Source organism: Micromys minutus (assembly GCF_963924665.1).
Source record: "Micromys minutus genome assembly, chromosome: 10".
In the NCBI taxonomy this organism is placed as follows: domain Eukaryota; kingdom Metazoa; phylum Chordata; class Mammalia; order Rodentia; family Muridae; genus Micromys; species Micromys minutus.
Window position 1 is genome coordinate 46,734,322 of NC_137979.1, and position 19,915 is coordinate 46,754,236.

The 19,915-nt window shown below is 49.6% G+C and overlaps 1 protein-coding gene across 1 annotated transcript; it reads right to left on the bottom strand.

Moving 5' to 3' along the window:
- Positions 1-1,515: 1,515 nt before the first annotated feature.
- On the bottom strand, positions 1,516-19,865 carry LOC308425223 (uncharacterized protein; the record flags this gene model as incomplete). Its single annotated transcript, XM_080922442.1, has 16 exons — positions 1,516-1,586; positions 1,914-1,936; positions 2,673-2,893; positions 2,986-3,111; positions 3,247-3,408; positions 3,584-3,740; positions 3,913-3,995; positions 4,981-5,477; positions 15,998-16,102; positions 16,575-16,600; positions 16,981-17,201; positions 17,384-17,509; positions 17,608-17,769; positions 18,162-18,318; positions 18,434-18,516; positions 19,377-19,865. 16 exons carry the CDS (start codon positions 19,863-19,865, stop codon positions 1,516-1,518), a joined length of 2,709 nt encoding a protein of 902 aa, XP_080778568.1.
- Positions 19,866-19,915: the final 50 nt, after the last annotated feature.

Below are 19,915 nucleotides of genomic sequence, written 5' to 3' on the forward strand. Positions count from 1 at the left end.
AATTAGCAGGAAAGGAAGTGCTCTCATCTAGTTCCCGTTTGTCTGAGAATGCCTTTAAAGATGGAGAGTCTCCTGAATCGGTCCAGTGTCCAGAATGCAATAGTGCTAGACAGGTAGTAACTACAGCCTCAACCAAAAAGCAAATATGCTTGGGAGCAAAGGGCATGGTCTGGTTTTCTGTGATGCTTTACTCCTGGAAGAGTTCTAGACAGGAAACTTGACCTGAGCCCCCCACCTCCTTCTCCAATAGAGAACAGCATAGGCCCTGGAATAAATAAAGAATAGACACTGTTCAGCTCGCCCAGGCATGCCCGAGGGCCCCATGTGCCAAGTGCATGTGGCCTGCAAGTGAAAAGAGTGTAGTTAGTTACACCAGGGTGGGGTGGGGACTCAGAGTGGAGTCAAGAAGATGAGGAAAAGACCAGAGAAAGGGGACAGGTGGCAAGGGTACCGAGACCCTGAGCGTGGGACAAGGAAGAAGAAATTTGAGAGGGTGGCCCCTGCAGATCTTTAGAAGGAATGTCTATGCCCAGTGGGACAGGTAAGTCTGAAGCTGGAGAGGCAGGGGCGGGGATGAGTCATTTAAGCTCACACACATCCAGGATGGTCCGAGGGGAGAACAGAGAGGAAACCGTGTGTGTTGTCACCTTGGGCAAGATAAGCACAGCCAGAGGAGGCTATGACTCTGGGCTCCAGAGAGGCAGGAGAGAGCTAGGGGACAGAGATAGGACAGCCAGAGGGAAGCACAGGTCATGGGTTGGTCCACTGGGAAGTTTAAGGTTGTCAGACTTCTGGATATGCCAAGGAAAACAGAAAGGAAGGCTATCTCAGGCCAAAATGGAGTCATCAGCCTGGAAGGCAGCAGGTTGGGGCAGGGATACCTGTCCTGGGCCACTGTTTCCCCAAGATTCCCTCCCCGTTTTGTATGACCTAGGAAGACTGCTCTGCACCTGTCCTCCACACTTCCCCACCCTGTGTCTACTGATGACTCCAGCCTCCACTGCTGGCCATCCTACAGGGAGGGATACTGAACTAATTCACTGGCCCTGGCTTCCTGTCTCGTGAGTTCCATTTGCTCATGTCGGATGCATATGAGTACACGGGTACCACTGTGTCTTCCATGTCTGCCATCATCCTTCTCACATGAGAAGCCCCTGGTCCCATCAGCATCTGAGCTCAGCCCAACCTCGCATAACCCAAATCAGACCCCAGCAGAGGCCATCCTCAGAAACCAGGCCAGATGCAAAAACGTTTGCAGAAAATCAAGAAACTTTATTGAATCATCTATTCTTCATAGTTAGAGACATTGAGGAACCAAAGAATAGAAAGAACAGGATAGGGAGGGGAAGGATTCCAATCAGGAGAGATGGGGGTCCACCCTCAGGGGTTGTCAGAGCCATGGGTCCTGGGGGACAATGGGACTGGGCTTCATAGCCTGCAGTCATCTCATCCTACAGGCACCATCAGCTCTCCTCCTGTGGCTGCTGAAGGCCAGGGAAGGGGTGACAGGCTGAGTTAATACTTTCGGAAATCCGGGCGGCCAGAAGTGGAGGAAGGGGATCCGTTGGAGGTAGTAGTGTTATTTCCTGAGACAGAGAGAAGACAAGGTGCTAAAGCTGGAGAACCCCCCACCTCGGGCTGATCCAGGACCCCTGGAAGGCTCACATGCTCCTGGGTAGTCAAGAGGTATGCAGATGGGGATGCTATTAATTGTTCCCAACAGTGGCTGTCTCCAAGACAACCCCATGGCTTTGTGGGGCAGAGACATCTATTTTGATAAGCTGATAATTGAGGAACTATTCCCACCCAACTCCCTCTCATTCTTGTACTTGGGAGCCAGGACTGCCTTCCTTCGGCCCACCTCCACCCAAGCTCAGCAGCTCAAACCACCTCCCACTGAGCTGCCTCCTTACCTCCAGAGTTGAAGCCAGTCATCCTGGAAGAGAAGAGAAGCAGCCATGAACAGAGAGCAACAGAGGACAGGTGTTACCTGGTCCTCTGATGGAGTAACCCTGCCACCTTCCAGAGCTTTTTAATTTGAAATCTTTCCCAACATGGTCTCCAGCCCACGACCTTCTTTTCCTCTGAGCTATCTAGCAGGCTTGTCTGCCTGTCTAACCTCTCTTGCCAATTTGTCTGTCTGAAAACCCTCAAAAGGAGACATCATTGGTCCCAAGATTTGGTTCACTCAGTTCCCTGACATCCCCTTTCCCCTAAGCCCACAGGATGCCTTTGGTCTCTGAAAGTAATCTGAAAGCAATTAAACCATCATCATCTTCTCTCCTGGGGACAGAGACAAGCAGGCACTCTCATGGAGCTATGGGACCATCCCAACCCTCTATCTCAACTTTATTTGGCTGAATTCACATCCTAACAGCTTTCCTGGACTAAAATGTTCCTTCCACATCCCTTTTCCTGTCTATCCACAGAGGCCTGAATTGGGAAATACAAAGGTTACTAATCCTGTTAGGCTGCTGCTAAGCAGCTCCTCTTTCTAACCAGGGAGATGAGGAGGGGGCTCTGACCCCAGCAGTTTTTGCCCTGCTATTTTAGCTCAGACAAGAAGCTGTTCCCCCTCTGACAAGAGGTGGGTGATCTCGAAGACCCTGCCTGCTCTGCCAGACACTGTTCCTGTGGCGACATTCCCTAGACAGCAAATGCCAGGAACCTACTTAGAATCCTGGCCCTCTAGCAGGCTACGGTAGGTGGCGATCTCCTGTTCCAGCCGTGTTTTGATGTCCAGCAGCATCTTGTACTCCTGGTTCTGGCACTCCATCTCGCTGCGGAGCTCACTCAGCTGGGCCTCGATGCTGCTGATGAGCCCCTGGATCTGCTGCAGCTGCAGGGCGTAGCGGCACTCTGTCTCTGCCAAGGTACTTTCCAGGCCGGCTTTCTGATGGGGCAACGAGAGAGAAGTCATGAGGGAAGCCAGACCAGAGGGAGACTTGGTAGTGCGGGTCACAGGACGAGGGCAGCAGAGGGTACCATGCTCAGCTGGGACTGCAGCTCAATCTCCAGGCCCTGGAGTGTGCGCCGGAGCTCTGTGATCTCTGTCTTGCTGGTCTGGATCATGGCAGCGTTGGAGGAAACTTCCTTGCTCAGCTCTGCACTCTGAAAGTCAAGTAGAAAGAAGTAGGTAGCAAGGCTTAGCAAGAAGCCCTGACCAAAGGCCATGCCTTCCCACACCATACCAAAGGCCATGTCCCCATAGCACCACCTGGCCATGTGGGCTAGGAATGCCAATACCTGAGCCTGGAACCATTCCTCGGCATCCCTCCGATTCTTCTCTGCCAGGGCTTCATACTGTTCCCTCATCTCAGCCAACACACGGGTCAGATCAATGCCAGGGGTGGCGTCCATCTCCACATTGACCTTGCCTACTACCTGGTTGCTGAATTCCTTCATCTCCTGTGGAGGAGGGAAGATGTGAGAGACCCTTCCTTCTTATCTCCAAGTGAGAGCAGAATGTTCTGGAAGACTCTTCTGAATCCCTCAGTGGATGGCAATGTCAGCCTGCAGCAGAGGGCTCTCCTTGATCATCAGAGGTGGCTCAGCCCAGAGCAAGCCTGCCATCCCTGCTCACCTCTTCATGGTTCTTCTTCAGGTAGGCCAGTTCTTCATTCAAGCTCTCAATCTGCATCTCCAGGTCAGTCTTAGCCAGGGTCAGCTCGTCCAGCACCCGGCGCAGGCCGTTGATGTCGGCCTCCACGCTCTGGCGCAAGGCCAGTTCATTTTCATACCTGGAATATTTTTTTTAATTAAAGCAAAACATAGATAATATTAGATGCATCCCACCTCCGTAGGCCCTTGCTCCTGGATGGTCCAATGGTCCATCAAATGGCCATTCCTTTAAACATTAGCGCCTAAAGTTAAGGGTCTTTTGGGAAAGACTTGTGAGGAGAATGAACTCACTTGAGCCTGAAGTCATCTGCAGCCAGCCTGGCATTGTCGATCTCCAGGATGATCCGATTGTTGTCAGTGGTGGCTTCCAGAATCTACAAAACATGGAAGGGATGCTGTAATGCTGTGCTTGGGAAGTAAAACTCAGCTTCTTACCTCTGCTTAAGAGGGGACAAAGCACTCTGTGAAACAGGAGGCAAAGGCAACTCTCTCCTCTGTCTGTTAAACATTCCCCATCAGGCCAAGTGGGAGAGACCGATGATGGACATTCCAGAGGTCCCGCCCACTCAGAACATCTTCCAGTAGTCATATCTCAGAGCTGTCACCTCTCTAAGCCACTGTCTTGACAGCCTTCCCCTTCCGGTAAGAAGGGGCTCAGTGTGACTCCATATGTATTCAGGCCATGTCCCTGGAGCTAGCCTCCTAGATGAGCAAAGAGAAGCCCATCTGCTGGGGTCAGCATACCATGACAGGGACTGCCCATTAGCACCCATCCATTTGGATCTCTTGATCTCAGACATCCACTTGAATGCCTGAGCGTTTGCAGTGTTAAAGCCTGTCCTGCATAACCGGAGCCTGGCCCAGACTGGTAGATTTCTGCACTGACAAGCTGGTGTTGCAGTGAGATTGACAGGCTCGGTACCAGCCTAAGCCTCTGCCTCTTCACACCCTCTGAGTTATCGCCCACTGAGAATAAATCCACATGAGGTTTCTCCAACATAAACAGTGAACGACGATGTCTTTTCTCCATCGGTTTTGGCCGTTCACGGTGATTTTTTTTTTTAAATGTTGTGATTCCAAAAAAGTCAGTAGTAAATAGGTTATAGGAACTGAGTCGCAAGTAACAGTTCAAGAAGGCGTAAAGTGATTGGCAGGAGTTAGGACACCAATAAACGTGAAATTTGGGAGAGAATGCATTTGGGTCGCCGCATAAGAAAATGTCAGTAGCAGAGACCCTCAGTAGTGCAGTTAGAATATTCTCCTTGCAAAAAGAATGTCAGTTCCATCCACACCTGCTCCTCTGCGACACTGCTTGGCCTTTGAGGCTCTGCCCTGTCCTCTTAGCATCAGAGGCCTCACCTTGATCCGGAGCTCCTCTATGGTCTTATAGTAAGCACTGTAGTCCCGCTCTGGACTAGTTGGGCTCTGCTTGAGATGCCAGTCACGGATCTTCACCTCCAGATCGGCATTGGCTGCCTCCAAGGCGCGCACCTTTTCCAGGTAGCTGGCCAGGCGGTCATTGAGGTTCTGCATGGTAATCTTCTCATTGCCAGAGAGGAGGCCACCGTCGCCACTTCCAAAGTCACCAAAGCCACCGCCAAAACCCCCACCATAGCTACCTCCAAAGCCACCTCCAAAGCCACCACCAACACCTCCACCAAAGCCACAGCTCATGCCACCTCCGTAGCCTCCCGCTGATCCTCCGGTGACAAACCGAGAAGAGCAGGTAGAGATATTACGGCCTCCTCCAAGCTGGCAAGAACCAGCCCCAAAACCACCTCCATAGCTCATGGAGGAACTCTGAAAGCGACAGCTCATGGTGGGAGCAGGAAGGTGAGAAGGAGACCAGAGAGGAGCTGAACTTGACCAAGGCCAAGAGAGGACTATAGCACTTCCCTGCTGAGCCTGCCTTTTATGCATCCTCCCCAGGGGTGGGACATCCTCTCCCCTCCCTTCCCCACCCTCTGACCTGATGCCAGCTGCTCCTTGTTTCCCACAAACCCAGTTACCTCCACTCTAGGGTGGGTTATGACTTTGGGGGTGGCCTTTTTTTCTTCTTAATCCTTAACGAAAGAGATGATTCAGAGGGAGCAGTGTTCTGCTTCAGACTTCTTTTGACAAGCAAATTCTGCTTCACCTTTCCAGTTAAGTTCCATCCCAGCCCTGCCCAGTATTAGAATGGGGACTGAAGCCCAAGGGTCTACCAGAAAGCCTCCTTGGGGGTTGGGGGGAAGGCTAGGCTGCAAAGGCTGAGTGAAATCCCCATAGCCCTCACTCTCCTTTTCTAAAATGGCTGGCTGGAGTGTTCTAGAAACCCCTTAGCTCTTCATCTGTTCCCAGCAAATCTGATGACAAACTTCATTGATCATAAAGCATCAACCACACTGGACACCTTTAGCCCGAGAAAGAAATGGCTCTAGGGAGTGGAGAGTTGGCTCCGAGGTTAAGAATATTTGCTGTTCTGAGCAAGGACCCGAGTTCTGTTTCCGCCGCCCCTTTGAGAGCTCACAACTGTCTGTAACTCCTGTTCCAGGGGATCTCATTCCCTCTTCTGGACTTTGTAGGCACCAGAAACACTCATGATATACAAAATAAATGCAGTCAAATAGTCATGACCAATAGTTAGAGATAAATATTAAAATGAAGAAAAGTGGTTCTAAGAAGCAACACTAGTAAGAGACTCTAAGAGACCCCAGAAAGCAAACTTGGATGAGGAAGCCAAGACACAGCAAGAAACAGTAAGACGCTTGGAGCTTAAATATTTTACACTCAATTTCGAATGGTATGTATTCATTTTGTGCACTAGGGGAACACTGCAGTACACTGTGGAGATAAGAGGACACGTGTCAGGAGTGAGTTCTCTCCTACATTGTGTGTCCCAGGAACAAAACTTGTGTCTGCTGAGCATCTCGCCAGCTCTGCACTCAGTTTCAAGGGTCTTAGCAGCAGCCCCAGGAGGTGGCTTCGCTATTAACTCCCACTTGACACAGAGAACTGAGTCCTAAGGTAGAATCAGAACTGAACCCTAAGCCCAAGACTCATTTTAGATCTAATTTGTATAGAATAAAGTTTATAAATCATAAGTGTTCAATTGCACTATTACCTATGCATGCTCCTGTGCAGCCACCTTCCAGAACTTTCTAGCACTCCGTAAGCTCATGACACCTCTCCTGAGTGTCTACCTGTAGCCCACACCCCTGATCAAATTTTTCTTCCAGCTTCTGTCACCAGAGGTGAGTCCATAGCTTTCAACAGAGGCTATGGTTCCTCAAAGGATATTCCACAATGTTAAGAGTTGTTTGAGTTGTCACAGCTGAGTGATGGTCCTATTGTGTAGAGGATAGAGATTGGGGGAAGTCTCTGCATCAATGAATTACCACTCCCCAAAGGTCTACATGTCTGAGGTTCAGAACACCTAGATCAGTCTAACACATGAGGTTCAGGTTGCATTATTCTGACTGTCTTCGGGAGCCTTCCAAATCTGAAGTCTCTGGAGTTCCTGACAAGGCTCCTCTCTCAAGATATCTGCTTCAGCCTGTAAGCATTTGACTGAGAGACACACAGAAAGTTGTGTCTCAGGGGCAAGAGCTAGAGTCTCCTGTGAAGACCCCAGAGTGTGACTAGAAAGCTCAGGGATCCCACAGAAACACTATTAGAAGAGACCTTGCCATTCCAGATGGAAAAGCCTTGAGGGCCCCTCTCAGAACATGGCATAGAAAAGAACTTTCCAGGGATGAGAAGAAAGAACCCAGTCTGAGCCCCCAGTTTCCCCACACCAATGAGCCACAGTTACTGTGAATGGTCCCTCAGAATGAAGGTTAGGAGTGTGTGGTATGCTGGGTAATACCAGCCAGGGCCTGAGGAAATGTGGCACGGATGTGAGGACATCCCAGAAACCTCTGTGCTGATTCAGCAAGCCTAGAAAAGAAAGCCCTGAGTCTGAACCTTGTCACCTTGATTTTCAGATGTAGGGAAGTAGACCCATGTTTACCCAGAAGGCAGGTAGTGCTGCCAGAGCAAGACCCAGGTTGTCCTGGGGCACTCAAACACCATGGTGAGTCCAGGATTTGAGCTGACCCCTTATCCTGCCCAGCCCTCCCATCCCAAGTTGATGGCTCAGCTCTCTCCCTGGAAAGACATGATTCAGCCCAAAGCAAGAGCTCTGGCTCTTTTAGTAAAGGATCAAAACTAACAAAAAGGTGATTAATGCAACCTGCCAGGCCACGGGTGATGGTGCCCCAACCCTCCTGGGGCTGACAAGCAGGTTGGGGCCAACGCCTCTAAAGGAAACAATACCACAGATCCTCCAAAGCCCTGGCAGAGCAAACATGGATGGATGGCCATGGCATGCCTCCCATTGAAGGGTCAGGGCACAGCCTCTCCCTCCCAGAAGGAACTCATTGTGTCTTGCTACAAGACTACCTTCCTGCTATACAGTGTGACCCCCAGTGTCTCTGTGATAGAAAACACAAAGCGGGTTCTCCTAGGAGAAGCTAAGCAGAGTCATCTGGGGGGTCCAGACACCATCTCAACACTCATGATAAAGATGCTGGTTTTTCTGACACTGGCTCTTTGGCAAAATAACACAAAATTCAGTCCTATCTCCTGTTACATTTTGAGAGCAGGAGAGGGAAAATTACATTCAAGCACAACCAAGCTCAACACTGGCATGCTGTTCTTTAGCCTCATGTTAGAAGAGGGTGGTTGTTGTTTGGTGTTTTATTTCTTTACTTTTGAGACAATCTCATGGAACACAGACTGTATTCAAGAACTTTGAACCTCTAATTCTGCTATGTCTACCTCCTGAGTCCTAATTAAGATTACAGGCATGTTCCACCATACCAGATTTGTTCCCTGATAGTAATCAAAACCAGAGACTCATACATGCAGAACATGCTGCCCACTGGGCTACACCCCCCAGCATGAGAGGATTTTTTTCAGATGAACCAGGTGAGTTTCAAGGAAGCAAATCACTTGCCCAAGAACACCTTGAAGCCGAACTTTGAATCTGGCTTCGGGTCCTATCGCTCCATCCTCAGTGGTGGGGTGCGTGGGTCTCTGAGTAGTTTGTGGGAAGATTTGATGATTTATAATAAGATATGAATGTTTAGAGAGTTTTGTCATGGGTTCCTGGCACATAATTAAGTCCTTAATTTTTTGAGCGATAGGGACACTAGGGAAAATCTCTTCTGTTAACATGTGGTCTCCAGTGTTGGCCACACCCAGTCCCCATTCTCTCAGCTTTCCCTGGTAACAGGAGCATCACAGATGGGTCTCAGTGGGCTCGTGGGTAGGGGTTGATCACCTGAGTGACTTTCAGCCTTACCCATCCAGCCCCCATCCTCCAGAACTAGGAAAGGTGCTGGAGGCTGTGTGGATTCATCATGCCTGTCTGGGAAAATCTCCATTCAGATCCTCAAGTATGCAGGTCAGGCAGCTCACTGTCAATGAATGAGGCCAGGCTCACGCGCCAGAAGGGCCACGCACACCAGCTTGGTGAGAACAATTACTCCTGTGCTCAGGCTCCAGCTAAACCCTTGTGTGTCCCTTCACCTGACTGCTCCTCCAAGGTCTTTAGCGACAACCACAATGTTTTTCTGGATTTTGTGACCTACTCTACCAAATAATTCAGCACCCCCCAAAGGGGGGGGGTGGGTCTTGGGAATCTATTATTTGTAGCCAAGTGAGACAAATGTGGGTTAACCTGAGGACGTGATGCCTACAAATGTCATCTCAGACAGGTGTCATTCAGTCTTGTGGGCCTGAGCTAACTTTGGGGTCTGTGCTGACTCCAGTTGATGTCAGAACTGAACTGACTCGTAAGATTTCCAGAGAGCATCACAGATATGCTAGTCATGGGGAAAAGCCCCACACAACAGGTCACATACAATGTTCTAAGTTAGTGAGATTAAAAGGAAGAAGGAAATGAACCTCAGAGACACGCAGGGACCTGAAGCACTGAAGTGACTTGAATAGAGTCATTTGAGAGTCATGACAGACAAGTCTCTCTGAGGAAGGGGAGCTATCCCCTGGATCGATGGTCTGGAGAGGTTTGCTCCTCAGTAAAGTCCCCCTCCCTGGTTAAAAAAAAAAAAAAAAAAAAAAATGAAACCCTCGGGAGGTGGCTCAGCCACTCTCCTGTCATATTCCACTTATGTCAAAGGATAATAAAAAAAAAAATTTCACTGCACACTCTGTCGAGGAGAAGACACAGCAGGGAAAGGCACTTGCTCACCCAGGCTAAGGTCCTCACCAGGACTCACATAAGAGACAGACACATAGTATAAGTATCTGTTACTCAGCCCTCATACAGGAAAATGAGAGAGTAGGACAGAAGGTTCCCTGGGGACTCAGGGGCCAGCTGGACTGACAGCAGCAGCAACAACAACAACAAAAGGCCATGTATTAAACCAAGTAGATGGTAAAGACACACACACAAAACTGTCCTCCAACCTCCACGTAGCACCTCCATTCACACACACATGAATGCTCTCTCTGTCTCTCTGTATCTTTGTCTGTGTGTGTGTGTGTGTGTATCTGTTTGTCTGTCTCTCTCTCTCTCTCCTCTCTTTCTGTCTCTGTCTCTCTCTGTGTCTCTCTCTCACACACACACAAATGTGTGCACAAACACATAATTAATAAATGTATTGTGTCGAATATTCTATATGCATGATCTAATTTCAGGACAACTCTGCTATATACACAATATTTTATTCAGTGGGGGGAACTGAGGCCCAGACAGATTAAATGTATTGCCCAAATTTAGAATCTCAGTGGTGGGCTGGAACGGAGCTCAGTGGGTCGAGTGCTTGCCTAACATGCATGAAACCCAGGCTTTAATGCCCAGCATTGCACAAACAGGGCGAGGTGGAGCATGCCTGTAATCTCAGAACTTGGGAAATGAAGACAAAAGAGTTCAAAGTTCAAGATTATCCTTGGATACACAATAAACTTCAGAACAACCTGAAATAGGTATAAATTGGTTTCAAAACAGCCGTCTTGGCTCTAGGGTCTGCACTTTAAGTCTTTAAAAAATATTCTTCACGATGAATTGGCAATGATAAATACATTATTTTTCTGAATTTTGTGAGACTGCTGAATATTTAAACCAGAGGAAGGAGTAGTGGAAACCTACAATTTATAACTGGAAGTTTAGTGACCTGGGAACATACTCCTTGATGTCATTATCTGAAGCAGGGTTCAGTGGTTTAGGAGTGAGGCCTGACCTGGGAGGTCTTTACTGTCTCTGGTTGTCAGATTTCCAGTCATGTCACAGAATTTGTCATTTAGTCTCACAATGAAAGAGGGTTGTTATTTGTTCTTTTGTTACATTACTTTTGAGACAGAGTTTTCGAATAGCTCAGTCTAACCTCAAAACAACATTATGTAGCTCAGGTTGACCTCATAAATCACACAGCTAAGGATGATCTTGAACTTCTGATCCTCCTGCCTCCACATCCTAGGTGCTAGGATTCCAAGAGAGTGCAACCACACTGAGTTTATTCTACGCTGGGCATCAAACTAAGGCTTCCCACATGCTAAGCAACCTCACTATTCCCTGGGCTAGATCCCCAGCCCAGGAGAGGTTTGAGGTGGTTGGTTGGTTGGTTGGTTGGTTGGTTGGTTGGTTGATTGGTTGATTGGTTGGTTGATTGGTTGGTTGGTTCATTGGTGTTGCTGGTTTCTTGATTTGTTTGTCTGTTTGTTCTCTACTTTTTTTTGTTGTTGTTGATGATGATGAAGCAGGTAAGTTTCAAACAAGAAATTCATTTGCCCTAGGATATGTAGAAGTCAAGGTTTTCATCTCATCTCTGGGTCTACCTACCATTTCTAGTTTCTGAGTATCAGCTCCACTCCATCCGAGCAAGTACATCATCTTCTGGCTTCCTTGTGCTCAGGCATCTCTAGTACCTATCCAGTGGATGATCCTGCTTCCCAAGGTGGCTAGGCCTATGATGCTAATGGCATACAGTATCAGCCTATACTAGTCTGAGCTCAGGGGTTATGGGAGTGCTCTCTCAGGGAGGGACTGTCATAAGAATTTGACCACTTTACCCTCTTTTCACATTGAGGAAATCTGAGGCCTGGGACAGAAGCAACAAGAAGAAATGCAAGGATCTTCCAAGCTTCTAGTGAGTCTCACATCGACACCATCCCTAAGTTGCCTTCAGCATGTTGTCCTCCCAAGTCTCTGGCCCTCCACTATGTGTCTGTCTTTACCCAGTTGCTCATGTGCAGAGCCCTCCCTGGCTTGCACCCTGTCCCCTGGCTCCTAATGCAGCGTCTTGCTCAGATGGAGCTCCTCACTCTTCCTCTTCTGACAGGCAGACCCTCCTCCTGCTCTACCTAGGTCTTGAGACAGCGCTCCCTCCTCAGAGATACCTGCTTGTTACAGAACAACTCAGAAATCACTTCAAAGAGGCCTCGGTGCCTCCGGCCCTGGCACATCCACAGAGCCTAATTCTAAAATCCCTTATGTCAACACTAGCTTCCCAGAAATTCAGCAGGATCAGCAAAGACTTCGGATGAGATGTACCTGAGTTTCAAACCTCCATTGGCCACTAAGTAGCTGTGTGACCTTAAGATAGTTACTCAACCTCCCAAGGCCTGAATGGCCACAACTGAAAAACAAGTCTTAGATGAGTGAGTGCCTAAGGCTTATCAAATACCCGAGATGAAAAAGGCATGGGTCAAGGATCGAGCTCCCTGGGAAGAAATGCAAACTCATTGTTAGATGGCCAATCTGAAAATCCTCCTGAGCCTCCACCCTACGCAGCTATGCCTTCCTCCTTCTCTGGTCCCTGCACAGCACCATAGCAACCAACAGCTGGCAACTGGCTCCTACATCACTTCCTCTGTGCTAGTTGAGGACACGATCCTTGGCCACATCTCCAAACATCGCTCCTGGTACAAAGAAGCTGAGAAACGTTCTTTGTTCGGGGCTGGGAGGGGGGGAGTTCTTTGTCTGTGGGTGCGAATAGTAAGACATGGCACACAGAAGCCATATTCAGCTCCGGTTCCCAGTCCCAGAAGAAAAACTGTCCTGCTGGACCTGTTTCTTCCATTGCACTTGCAGGTGACTACCACATAGGCACACATCTAAGGCACCGGAGGCTGTCCGGAGCTGTGTATCAGGCAAGAGCAGAGAAGAAGAAACAACTGGGGGTTCTGCAGAGGTCCCATGTCACTATGTCCAGTCATACCCCTTGTTCGACAAGTTGGGAAATGGAGGCTCAGAGAAGAAAAAAAAAAGAAAAAGAAAAAAAAAACTGACTTCACCCCTCAGGGAGATATGGTAGCTCTCATGTCTCATGCCTGCTCTGGGAAGCTTAACCTGATCAGAAGGCACACCCAAGGCCATAATCTCCAGTCCTACAGCCACCCTCTTCTGTAGAGGTGGGAGGGGTCTCACCTGCTTCCTCCTGCCTGCTGCCTGCTGCCTGGGGTTGGCTAGAACCCAAACCTCACCTCAGCCCAGGACACACAGAAGGTGTGCCTCTTCTTACCCAGAAACTATTTAAGGGCTCATAGGACATGAGCTATCTCATGGTACAGGCATCTCCAGGGACAAGGCAGAGGAAGAACATCTTGACAGCACCACTGGGGATCCCAGGAAAGCAGAAATAGGTACCCCATAAACCCAGTGGAAGCAGGAAGATTAGAAGTTCTATGCCATCCTTAGCTATACAGGAGTTTTAAGACAGCCAAAGAGTTCTATCTCTCTCTCTCTCTCTCCCTCTCTCTCTCTCTCTCTCTCTCTCTCTCTCTCTCTCTCTCTCTCTCTCTCTCTCTCTTATCTATCTATCTACCTATCTATCTATCTCTATCTCTATTTATCTATCTATCTATCTTGTATACACTATTTTTTACATCTATTTTTAAACCTTATGGGGGAGTGAGGTTGTCCTAAGTGCACATATCGAGGTCTTAGGACAACCTATGGAAGTTTGTTTTTTTTCTGTTCTGTGGATCCTTGGGCTTGAACTCTGTTCATCAGCCTTGGCAGCAAGCTCATTTACTCACTGAGCCATATCACCTGCCAGAGAGGCTGCTTCCCCTCCACCCTAATACCCTGGGTCTGGCTACAGGAGAAAGCAAGCCACCCTCAGTCTGTACCCTCTTGCCTTACTGCACCTTTTGCAGAGATATCTGTTTATTTGTTTATTTTGTTTGTTTTTGCAAACCGAAGGCAGAAAAATACTGGCTTGGTCTGAGACCTCTCCTTGTGAGTCCAAAGGCCAGTGAGACAGAACAGGGACCAGGCTATCTTTTGCTACCTGGGCCAAAGGAGGCTTGGTACAGAGCCTGGTAGTTCTCAGGATGGGGGTAAGCAGAGACTGCAGTTACTGTCTTTAGCTTCTGTGTGAGCATATAAGCCAAGGTATGAGAGACAAAAGCCAGATGCCAGGACGATCTTTCTAACAGCATTTCTTTGTGACATTTGAACAGGCTTCCTGGAGGTTCCAAAATGGGTTCCAGTGAGCACTTCTCTTTAAAACAAAATAAAGGGAGGGGAGGATGGGTTGGGGATTTAGCTCAGTGGTAGAACACTTGCCTAGCAAGCACAAGGCCCTGGGTTCTTAGCTCTGGGGGGAAATTGTGTCTCGACTTTTGCTACCTCCTGTCATTGAGAGGAAAGCAAGGATCCTGGGGTCAGAGAAACTCATCAGGACCCAGTGTTACCATTTCTGGCTTGTGACCTCATTCAAATCACTTCACATTCCTGGGCCTCTGTTTCCTTTTCTGAAACTGACTCTAGCAGTCAGCCCTTCACAGTGCTCTTGGGAGACTGAATGTGATGGTATCATATAAAGCCCTAACCAAGGCCTAGCACAGTGCAGGCACTCGATAAATTCTGCTGCCTTTCTCCAGCCTAGGGAAGTCTGCCCTCAGTGTGCTGTCTGGAGCCATGTTGTCCCTTTAGTCTCCTCAAAAGAGCAGGCACTATCTCTATCAAGGGTCTGTAGAGAAGGGGCTTTTGCCCATGGAGACAACTAAGACCCTCCACAGAGACTTGGTGCTTCTCTTACAGAGCAGGAAGAGCTTGCTCCAGCCTGCTCTTCCCAGCAGGACTAAAACAATCAAACACATCTCCCTCATATCCCCAGGCCTCACCCCAGAGCCTGACATAGCCCAGCTGAGGTACCCAGCTCTCTCCACCCCCTCTTTTCCTACACTCTGTTCAAGACAGTAAGATCTGGGCTCAGAGGAAGTAGTCCCAGACCAGAGGCAATAAGCAGGTGTGTGTGGACATGGTTGCTCTAAAGCACCCCAGGAGATGTTGGGAATCGGGAGCAGACACAAAGATGTGGGTGAAAGAAGGCAGCAAGGGCTAGAGTTGCTTTAGACTTGACCTTGGGAAAATCGAAGAGGGCCTTCTGAGCATCTTCCTCTAGGTGACTTTATGTGCCTTTTAGGAGGTGTCTGTTTCCAGGGGGCAATGTATAGCTTTACAGAGGGGCAGCGATGGATTTCGCTGGTCATCTTGAATGCTAAATGTACCCAGCTAGACAGAAAGAAAAGTTCCGTGAGGGAGATACAAAACTGGGAACAGGGTCTTGCAACAAGCTTTGAAGGGCCTGGGACCCCAGAACAAGATCTGGTGATTAAGTCAAGTATGAGATCCAGGCCAGCCCCAGTGTTTACTGCCCTTCTGCTGGGCTATCAGGCAAGCCCATCACATCTGCAATAGCAGGATCCTCATCTCAAAGATGGGAAGGACGAATCCTGACCACCTACAGTGATGAGTATTGAGTCAGACACGTGGATGAGTCTACCTAACATAGCGACACTGAACATTGGTATACACCGGTCACTTGAAAAATGATGATTAATCATTATTAATGCGCTCTGTGCTGGGTGTCTCAAAGTATCCTAGTGAACTCCCCCAGCACCACTCCCACCCTTCTCAGCCCACCCCCACCCTATGAGATAAAACAGAAAAGCAAGACAGCTTCTGGGGCCACGGCACCCTGCATACTCAAGAATTAATTATGTATTATCATGGGGGTGGGGGATACAGAAGAGACCCAGAAGAGACCTCCCCATTAGAACTGGATGTCAAAACACACACACACACACACACACACACACACATACACACACACACAGTCACATTGGACAAATGACCAAGCAGCATTTGGGGAAACATGATTCTTTATTGAAGGAACAGCCGCCGTACAAAGGTCTGTTGCTTCCTGCACCACCACACTAAAAGGAAGCAGGGAAAGCTACAATCTGAAGAACATGCAGAGCCAGGCACTGGAAGCAGAGAGATCCTCGAAGGCATGGACTCATGGACTGGAGTTGGCTTTCCCAGCCCAGGGAGAGCAGCGGGTGGCAGGGTCCTTTTCTCCTGCACCAGATACTTAGATTTCTCTCTTCCGGGAAGAAACCACTTTCCCATCAACTGATTCCTCCACACTGATATGGAAATTGCTGCCACTGCCACCTCCGCCACCGCTGCCTCCTCCCAGGGATGCTGCAGAAGCAAAGAGCTGGGCTTCAGCCTGGGGGACCCTCCAGAAACTGGCTCAGACTCTGGGGAAATGGACTGTACCCCTGAGAGTAGCTGCCAGCCAAGCTGTCAGGGGCTGCCAGGAGGTCTGGTGAATTGCTCGTCAGAGGCAAGAGCTGGTTACCTCAGGAATGATACGGAACCGGAAGGGGGGGTTCGGGAGGGGATGGGGGGGCTGTGTTAAACTATACATGAACAGCAGTTTCTGAATATCCTGTCATATCAGTGTGATGGTGAGATCAGGTAAAAAGATAGTCCCTGGACAAAATCTGCACAGCCTGAAATGTTCTTAGGAAACTTCTAATCTCTCTCCCACCCAGCATCCAAGGCAATGGAGTATAGATATTCTGAAACAGGAGTACCCAACCCTGGGATATCTGTCTCTTCCTCCTTCCTCTCCACTCCACCCACACCAAAGGTCTTTACCCTCTCTTACCTTCCCTGACACCAATACCAGCCATCCTGAAAGAGAAGGGACAGCAGGTGTTAGCCAAGGAAGAGTCAGTCTCCCTACGGGAACCCCCAGTGGATAGCTGAACAGTCCTCCTCAGTTCCCCGACCACACGTGAGTTTTCTAGGACCTAGAACGTCCTGGTGGTCAGTCCATCAGACCTCCCATCCCAGACAGACAGACTCAGAGCTGAAGCAATGTCCTGTCCATTATTTACAGGAGAAGCACAGGTCCAGAGTGTGGAAGTGATCTACCCAAAGTAACACCCAAACACCAGAATGTAGACTCCAGACTCTTCAGGCCTCCTTCTAGTCAACAACACAGCTCTTGGGATGCCCTGGATCCCTACTCATTTGTTTCCTTCCTCTCCTCCCTGCACCACTGCACCTACTTAGCATCCTGGCCCTCGAGCAGGTTCCGGTAAGTGGCGATCTCCTGCTCCAGCCGAGTCTTGATGTCCAGTAACATGTTGTACTCCTGGTTCTGGGCCTCCATCTCACAGCGGAGCTCACTCAGCTGGGTCTCCAGGTTGGTGATAAGCCCCTGGATCTGCTGCAGTTGCGTGGCATAGCGGCATTCCACCTCTGCCAGAGAGTTCTCCAGCCCAGCTTTCTGGTGGGGCAACAGATTTATAGACCCGTCAGGCTAGAAGGCAACCCCCTGAAGGTAGAGGGGGAGGAAGGATGAGATGGATTGCCCAGAATAACCACTGACGGGAGTGTGGGGGGGGTTGAGGCTTTACCAGTCATGGAAGATGGGTACATGTGTCGCCCAATAAGCCAGAGTGACCATACCATGCTGAGCTGAGACTGCAGCTCGATCTCTAGCCCCTGCAGGGTCCGTCTCAGGTCGGTGATCTCTGTCTTGCTGGTCTGGATCATTTCTGTGTTAGATGCCACCTCCTTGTTCAGCTCTTCAGTCTACAATCCAATGGGAGACATGAGCCTCATGCAGAGTGGGGAGGAGGGGTAAGCAGAGCTGGGGGAGGGGTGGGCTGTAAAGAGGGAATCAGACCCACCTTACTGAAGAACCAGGCCTCTACATCTCGACGGTTTTTCTCCGCAATGGCCTCATACTGCTCCCTCATCTCTGCCAGCATGCGGGTCAGGTCCACCCCGGGTGCTGCATCCATTTCTACATTGACTTGGCCAGCCAGCTGACTGCCGAACTCCTTCATCTCCTGGAAGGAAGGAGGGAGCATTTAGAGACAAGTCTATTTAAAAAATAAAAAAAAAGGAAAGAAGGACCTAAGAATCTGGAGTCCTGTGTGACAACCCTGCCTCTGTGTCTAATAGTGTGACCTTAGCATATAGCGCCACTATGTCTCTGCTCCCCATTGGGTCACATGAACCCCTCAGCTCTGAGGCTAGCTCTTGCTCTGGGTCCTGTGGAACAAAAACCTGGAGACAAGAAGCTCATGAAGCAAACCAGTCCTCGGAGTCCAGATTACAAAAGAACAGCATTCCTTCTCCTCCGCCGGGCCCCTGGGGTACATTTCTGAACCACTTAAGCCCTCTGCAGACTGTGACAAGAGACTGCCACTTCTTCCCACCACCCTCATCCTGCTGTCACCTCCTCGTGGTTCTTCTTCAGGTAGGCCAGCTCCTCGTTCAACTGCTCAATCTGCATCTCCAGGTCGGTCCTGGCCAAGGTCAGCTCATCCAGCACCCGGCGCAGGCCGTTGATGTCGGCCTCCACGCCCTGACGCAGGGCCAGCTCATTCTCATACCTGGGAGAGGAAGGGAGCCAAAGTCAAGAAAGGTGAGAGGCCCAGGTTTCTGAGTCAGAAGAGGAAGGCTGGGTAAAGGGAGTCTGTAGAAAGGGGCAAAACGGTGGGAACACACTTGAGTCTGAAGTCATCCGCCGCCAGCCTGGCATTGTCGATCTCCAGGATAACACGTGAGTTATCAATGGTGGCAGCCAGAATCTGTGGGTGACAGAGAGTTGCACCTAAGGGCTGCTGCTTTTCTGTCCTATGCCCAAAGTTGCCCCTTTGCCAACCAATCCTCAACTTCACTTCCTCTGAGCTTTACTTGTGATGACCTAAGCTACCTTCCCTGTGATACCTTCAGGACATAGAAAAGTAAGGAGACGACATTGCTTGGATTTGCCTGTGGGACACGGTTAGCCAACACAGGGCTACAATGGATATACAGTTGGCTCCGTCCAGTAAGGACTCTCTAGAGACACACTATACCAGCCTACTTGGGCTCAGCTCACAGCTGGCTGCCTCTTGCGTGCCTAGACAGAGCCCTTGGTCTCCAGAACCCATCCAGAACTTGGACAGCAGCTAAAGAAAGCATTTGCAGTTAAGAAAAACAGATCAGTTAGCGAAAGGGAAAGTGGGAGGGGTGGCACAGCCTGTATCCAGCTCTCTGGTCTCCTAAAACCCAACAATGCTTGCAGCAATAAAGATGTCTTTAAGGGCTGAAGCAAACCGTCTTGGTATTTAGGACTTATGAAGCCACACCTGAGCAGCACTCAGGCCAAAGTGTTAAAGCAAGCATTTACAAAAATCCTTGGGAATTTTGTCGGTCAAAGGAAGGAGTCGCTCCCCTTCACCTGCATCCCCAAGTAACCAAATTAGATTCTCGGGACCACTTCTTCCCCCCAGCACTGCCAAGGGAAAAACAGATGTGCTTTCCCTCCTGCCTGAAAAGCAGGTGTATCCCGACCTTGCCAAGGCTACCCAGCAGGAAAGGACTCTCTCTTAGTCAGCAATAATGTTGATGCTACAGATATGTCCTAGATGCGAGCCACCTGTGTCCCTCTGTTTGACAGACTTACTTTGTCCCGGATCTCTTCCATGGTCTTAAAGTAATGGCTGTAGTCCCGATCTGGACTGGCTGGGCTCTGCTTCTGGTACCAGTCTCGGATCTTCACCTCCAGCTCTGTGTTGGCCTGCTCCAGGGCACGTACTTTGTCCAGGTAGGAGGCCAGTCGGTCATTGAGGTTCTGCATGGTCACCTTCTCATTGCCAGAGAGGAGACCTCCATCGCCACCACCAAAGTCACCAAAGCCACCGCCAAAACCCCCACCAAAGCCTCCACCAAAACCACTACCAGCACCACCACCAAAACCACAACTCATGCCACCCCCAAAACCCCCTCCTGCCCCCGAGGAGACAAACCTAGCCGAAGAAGCAGAGATACTTCGGCTTCCGCCTCCCCCATAGAGACTCCCTCCACCAAAGCTGCCTCCACCAGCACGGAGGGAAGCCCCTCGGGTAGAGCCACCTCCAAAGGTGGAAGACATTTGCAAGAATGTGGTGGCCATGGTCAGGCAGCCTGTGCCTTCGTGTCCCTAGCAAGCAGAAGAGACTCTAG